Source organism: Arachis stenosperma, chromosome 4, assembly GCF_014773155.1.
Source record: "Arachis stenosperma cultivar V10309 chromosome 4, arast.V10309.gnm1.PFL2, whole genome shotgun sequence".
NCBI classification, from domain to species: Eukaryota; Viridiplantae; Streptophyta; class Magnoliopsida; order Fabales; family Fabaceae; genus Arachis; species Arachis stenosperma.
This window is the reverse complement of record NC_080380.1, coordinates 137,318,681-137,324,532: the sequence shown is the minus strand read 5'-3', so window position 1 is coordinate 137,324,532 and position 5,852 is coordinate 137,318,681. Positions and strand designations below refer to the sequence as shown.

The window sequence follows — 5,852 nt, the reverse complement described above, 5'->3', positions numbered from 1 at the left end:
CCAATACTTTTACAATTTTACTTCAACCAAATATAGACAACTTTATGATGATATTTGTGATCTTGTGAAGTTGTGAAGTTATGAGGGCTGCAGATTGAATAAAAAAAAGAGATTGTTTTTCTTGACATGAAGAGTATCATAAAATGTATTATAAAATGTATCATAAAAAAGATTGTGATTAATTAATTAGTAAGCTGTAAATTATTTTGGTGCGATGAATGACGAGTATCATAAAATGTATTTTCTTGACATATATATATATATGTTGAAATATATGTGCTTTACAATGATCGAGAATAACAACGTGACACATCTAGATCTTTTTAAGATATGTAAAGAAACAAAAAATGATCTAATGAAAAAAGAAAATATATAAAATTTTGAAAACTTGCTTCCCTATACATTCTATTAACAGGTAGTTTACACAGCACAGGAAAGTGATAATCTTGTTTAATGACTTTGAAGCCAGTCATGGATTGCAGACTTGAGTGCGCGGTTCGGAACAAGATTGCGGTGCGCAAGCTTCGAATTTGTCATTGGCGAATCGTCGTGACCGCTGTCAAGCCACCCTCTTATGGCCTCGGCTTCATAAGTGAAGCCATCCGCAGCTACATGCGGATCTCGCATTACTTCCTGCAACATAATTTTCTTGTGTTAGCTGTTTTATATTCAAATGCCAAAGCTAATTCAATGGTATGAGGATTTTGAATTTTACATAGATGATGAGGATATAACATTGTGAAAGATTGAGAGATGTATGAATGGAGGAGACAAATACCTGAAAGATTGGACAAATGAAATATGATGGTGTTTGTTGGTAAAGACCTGAAGGACTTAGTGTGCCTCCAGAGGAAGCTGTCATGGGGTCCAATACCCTCCATACATCGGAATAAAGATCCGGCCGGTTCTTTCTATTCATCTCGCAACACCTCATGGCCAGGCGAGCCAATTGTTCGGCTTGCACAAATGGCCAGTCTCCGGCTAAAGGATCCAACAGAGATTTCAGCTTTCCGGTTTCCAATGCATAGGACACTTCCTTTGTTATTCCCAAGGCAGGTCTCCCTGTCAACAATCTCATCAATATGATTCCAAAGGAATAAACATCTGACTTAGGAGTAAGTTCCCCGGACGCAAGGAATTCCGGATCCATGTAAACAAAAGTTCCCTTTGGGTGGGTTCTCCAACACTCTGTAGTGTTATCAGTCGAATCCTCGCGACGAGATAATATGCGGCAGATTCCAAAGTCGCTTAGCTTGCTAATAAGGTTTGCATCAAGGAGAATGTTAGAGGGTTTCAAGTCACCATGGACTATGCGGTGCGGTTTACTTGAGTGAAGGAAGATGAGAGCTGAACAAAGTTCTGCAGCAATGCGAATTCGAGTTTGCCATGGCAAGGGAGGTGTGTTATCCTTGCAAACCAGTCGGTCTTCAAGGCTCCCATTTGGTAAATACTCGTAGATAAGAGTAAAGGATTCTGGGCAGGCTCCAACAAGTGTGATAAGATTTGGATGCCTTAACTTGCTCAATACATCAACCTGGGACAAAACAAGAAGTAGGGTCAAAATAAATATCCACCTGGCATATCTTATAAAGTTGGTAATAAACGATGCAAAGGACAATTTCACAAATATACAAAGGAAGAAAGATAGATTTTAAAAGAAATTAACATCTTGTCATAGTCGAAGAAGCTCACCTCTTGTTGAAACTCCAAGGGTCCTTGCATGCTGTCAGAGTGCAACATCTTTATAGCCACCTCAGTGTGCCGCAACATACCTTTAAATATACTTCCATATCCACCTTCTCCTATCTTTAGGGACTGATCAAAGTTATTTGTTGCTTGTTCGATCTCAAGGAAAGAGAACTCCGAGAACAATTGAGGTGTGCGAGTGCCAGAGGCCTCTCCTTGTTTTTTCCTCAACTCCGTGGCCTCTCTCAGCACTTCATCGCGCTGTACCTGCAACTCATCCCGTTCGTTCTTGTAGCTTTGTAACAGATCCACGGCAGAAATGATCTTCTGCTCATACTCCTTTATCATAAGTTCGGATGATGCAATTTGGCTCTCCAGTGATGACTTCTGATCCAGTGCAAGTTGGAGTTCTTCCTTAACTTTGTCTCTCTGGATCTTCATATTTTGAAGTTGTTCTTTTTCTTTTTGTAGTTCTTCCTCTGCCCTTTTCCTCAGATTCAACTCTTCTACATATAAACTTTCAGAGATTTTAGCCTGTCAATGGGGCAGTTCACGCAATGAGACGGGTTAGAGAACGAACCAAGTTGCAAATTTGGGGCATGATAATACAACACAAAATTATGCTCATCCATTCAAATGATATTATTTAGCATTGGTCATGAATGAGTTATAAATCTCCACTTTCTTATTATACTTCTTTGGTATTAGAATTTAGAAATGCTTTACTGCTAAGAAGAATATAGAAACTACAAAACTATATACAACCAATGAATACAAAATAAGCAAATATATTTGAAACATGATGAGAATAGAATAGTCTTGGAGAAGTCTTGAAGCAATTAAAAACAGGATAGCTACCTTTCGCATAGCTTCAATGGCCTCCTTTTCAGCTTTCCCACGCCTATATGTTTCTTGATATGCGTTTCGTGTGGCTCTCTCGGCCTCAGCCATAGCCAATTCAAGTTGATCATATATAGTATCATTCATTCCTCCATCCTGCTAGAGTTCAATCACATCATTCTAAGCATCAACACAAACCTTCCGCTGTTCAGATGCTATCGATTCGAAAGTAAAAGTTGCTTCTCATCACTTCCAACATGTTAAAAGATAAAACGTACTCATGCTATAATGCATAAATAGACACTAACTGAATGAGAAAAGAATATTGGTTTACCAGTACACTAGGAGGAGAAGAATGAAGATCCTCTTTGATTGCATGGCTCAAAGTCAACTCTGCTACGTTCTCGGCAATCTCACTAACCGAATTTGGGCTCAACATTGGGTCAACAGCACCACTATCGGAGCACACTGACAAAGCTGAAGGACTCCTTGTCCTTGACAGCCTATCTGACTCATCAGAACTTAAATCAGTACCTAACCTATTTGGTGGAGTTGAGAACCCTTCAAAGTTATCTGGAGAAGAATCATGCATAATGCCCCCTACAGCACCATCATTGGCAGACCTTACTTTGCGAAATAACTCCCGACGATGACTAGTTTGATTTTGGCCCGGAGTAATAACAGATTGAGATCTCGGGAGTACTGGATGTTCAGCTTCAGAGTTTGGAACTTGTTGTGCCAAAGGAGATGCAACTAAATTATCTTCACCCAAAGTGCGATCCCTGTGTTGATGTCATACTTAAATCAGTACCCAATATTGAAAGGAAGTAAATCAAGATAAAAAGCTTTTTGAAATTATTAAATATACTAGTATTCACAGGAATTTACAAACTCTCTTTCTGTATTGAATTTATCTTTCATGTGAAACTATATTGTGTTTAGATCAGAGTGCATCAATATTTTAGAATGCTTTTTATACCTTGTGTGTATAAGGTGCCCTTTGCAGATAAACTGTATCCGACAAAATGCTGGAGCTTGCTCACATACAAAGATGGCTTTCTTCGATTTCAAGTCCATCATTCTCCTGAAATGTCATGAAGCTGAACTTAGTGGAAATGTGTGAGCTTTCTGTTTCACTTTCAGAATTTCAGGAATGAAAAAGTGAAAACAGTTGTTTTCTGATTTCATCTCCTATTTTCAATTTTTCTTCACAAAATCTTGAAAGTAGGAAACACCGAAGATAAAAATAAGAAATAAAAACAAGAACCAAACTGGACATAATGTTGACTTCATCAAAACCAATAGGGATAGGACTACGATTCGACACGGCAAAGAAAGATTCTCTTACAGAAGGGGAGGGTGGTGCTATCTGGCTAGTGGCTTCTTACCTAGAATGGGATCGGTCCGATGCCGCTCCCATGACAAGCCTTTGGATGCCACGTTGGGAGACAAGTTCTACAATTCCTTTTTCAATGTTGTCCATTTCAAAAGGCACTTTCTCCGCCTGCACCTGTATCAGAAAGCAACTAATGTAAAATCAAATAAAATTTGAAACTAATAGATATACACATAGAATTACAGCGTAAATTTACCCCCATCCGTTGACATATACGAAGATACTCATCCAGAGTCTTATGCATGGTTTGCCTTTCAATATCCCAGTATGCTCGAACCTCCTGCTCTTTCAGTGAACTTGCAGGGAACTTAGCACCCACTTAACAAGAAGATTACAATTACAGACCATCATCAGCAAATTGAAAAAAAAAAATTGTATGAAAGATTGATCGAATATGAAGCTAAATTTGGTTCTTAAAATCCATTCCTTTTTTGATGAGAAAAAACATCATATGATCATTTTGACCAACACAGCCGAATAACACCAAACAAAAATTGTCAAGTAAATTTCCGACAAAATTCAAACAAAATCCAACAAACAGAACTTTAACTATATTTCCGAAATCTAGTTTGAAAATCATCAAAGCAACACATACCAACCATTGACTTGAAAAATTTCTGACAATTAAGGAACCAAACATCGAATCCATATAGAGAAGTATACAAACTTACTCAAAGGGATCATGGTTGCAGGAACATGAACATGAAGTATGCAAATCCTCCTTCCTCCAGAGTTCTGAATCGCCCATATCAGATTCAGCTTGCTCTCTTTCACTTCTTTTGACACAGCAACATAGATTGGCTCATCAACTACCACAGCTTGATTAGGCTCCTCAACAATTTCACCCTCTTGAACTCGCCTCACAGAACCCATCCTTTGTGTTGTTGCAGGCACAGGACTCACCACAGCCATGCTATGAGATTGAGATGCAAGACACTTGAATCATTCAGAACAAACAAAAAACTCAACTTTCTCTCAATTTTAGCAAAAAGTTTAAACTTTCAACTTCGTCCTTAAGCTATTGGTAATTCTCACAATATAACACGAACCCAAAAATTTCACTCTCCTAATTGAGACTTGCAAATAAATCATCAAAATTTCTCAAATCCATAAAAAAAAAAAAAAACTCCTTTTTTTCAGAACTTCAACCCCCACAGTGTTTCAACTAAGAGAACAAGCCACCGCTACAAAGTAATTCCCATTTTGTCCAAAAATTGAATCTTTCTTTCTATATTCACAATTGGCACAAACTAAACAAGACCCTTTTTTGAGAGAGAGAGAGAGAGAGAGAGAGAGAGAGAGAGAGAGAAGTTTCCCCTAATACCCAAGAAAAGAAATAATAAGAGCTTAACGAACCTGAACCCACTCAGTGTGTGTGTCCTTGTCTTTGTCTATCAACTAACTTGAAAGTTCTCATCACACAACTAAAAAAGTGAACATCTTTACTAGCACCAAAGCGTTCCGAAGAAGAAGAAGAAGGTATTGAGGTTGGAAGTGATGAGAGGAAGTGTTTTATAATGAAAAAGGAAGAAGTGAGAAGGGACAGTTTTGGGAGAGACTGAACAACCTGATCTGAGAGAGGCTAAGAAATGAAAAGAGCAAGCTTGTCTTAACCTCTAATCATTCTCATTGCATTGCGTATAAACAGAAAACACTCTCAAACTACCAATTTATTATTGGATAAAACTATTAAAAATACTTTATAATATTTAAACATGGACAAAAATATTAAGAAGGATTAAAATGATAAAGATGTCTTAAAAAAAATATTTCCATCAGATTTTTTTTTTAATTTAATGATTTTATGTTAAGAGAAATGTTTTTGCACTTTTTTTAATAGCCAAAATAAAATTTTAAAAATGAAAAAAAAAAGTCTAGAAGCATAATTTTTTAGCTCTTTTTAAGTATTTTTTGTAAAAATTCGAATTAT

The 5,852-nt window shown here is 37.2% G+C and overlaps 1 protein-coding gene across 3 annotated transcripts; it reads right to left on the bottom strand.

Annotated features, from left to right (window-relative positions):
• Nucleotides 1-226: 226 nt before the first annotated feature.
• On the bottom strand, nucleotides 227-5,531 carry LOC130973993 (U-box domain-containing protein 33). 3 transcript variants are annotated; one of them, XM_057898691.1, is made up of 10 exons: nucleotides 5,279-5,531; nucleotides 4,594-4,858; nucleotides 4,119-4,240; nucleotides 3,915-4,036; nucleotides 3,506-3,610; nucleotides 2,861-3,308; nucleotides 2,545-2,685; nucleotides 1,693-2,220; nucleotides 779-1,534; nucleotides 227-633 (listed from the first exon to the last, which is right to left on the bottom strand). In XM_057898691.1, exons 2-10 carry the CDS (start codon nucleotides 4,832-4,834, stop codon nucleotides 451-453), a joined length of 2,646 nt encoding a protein of 881 aa, XP_057754674.1. In that variant the 5' UTR covers nucleotides 4,835-4,858; nucleotides 5,279-5,531; the 3' UTR covers nucleotides 227-450. The 3 variants fall into 3 exon arrangements, with proteins under 3 accessions (XP_057754674.1, XP_057754673.1, XP_057754675.1); XM_057898690.1 differs by having other exon boundaries at nucleotides 4,594-4,835; XM_057898692.1 differs by having other exon boundaries at nucleotides 2,545-2,682; nucleotides 4,594-4,835.
• Between the last annotated feature and the right edge of the window lie 321 nt (nucleotides 5,532-5,852).

Excerpts from the sequence above, each read along its gene's own strand:
- LOC130973993 (XM_057898691.1), bottom strand. The coding sequence starts at position 4,834 with ATGGCTGTGGTGAGTCCTGTGCCTGCAACAACACAAAGGATGGGTTCT. Across the intron at positions 3,309-3,505 it reads GGGCACCTTATACACACAAG|GGATCGCACTTTGGGTGAAG; the intron begins GTATAAAAAGCA and ends ACATCAACACAG. Across the intron at positions 634-778 it reads TCATTTGTCCAATCTTTCAG|GAAGTAATGCGAGATCCGCA; the intron begins GTATTTGTCTCC and ends ATTATGTTGCAG.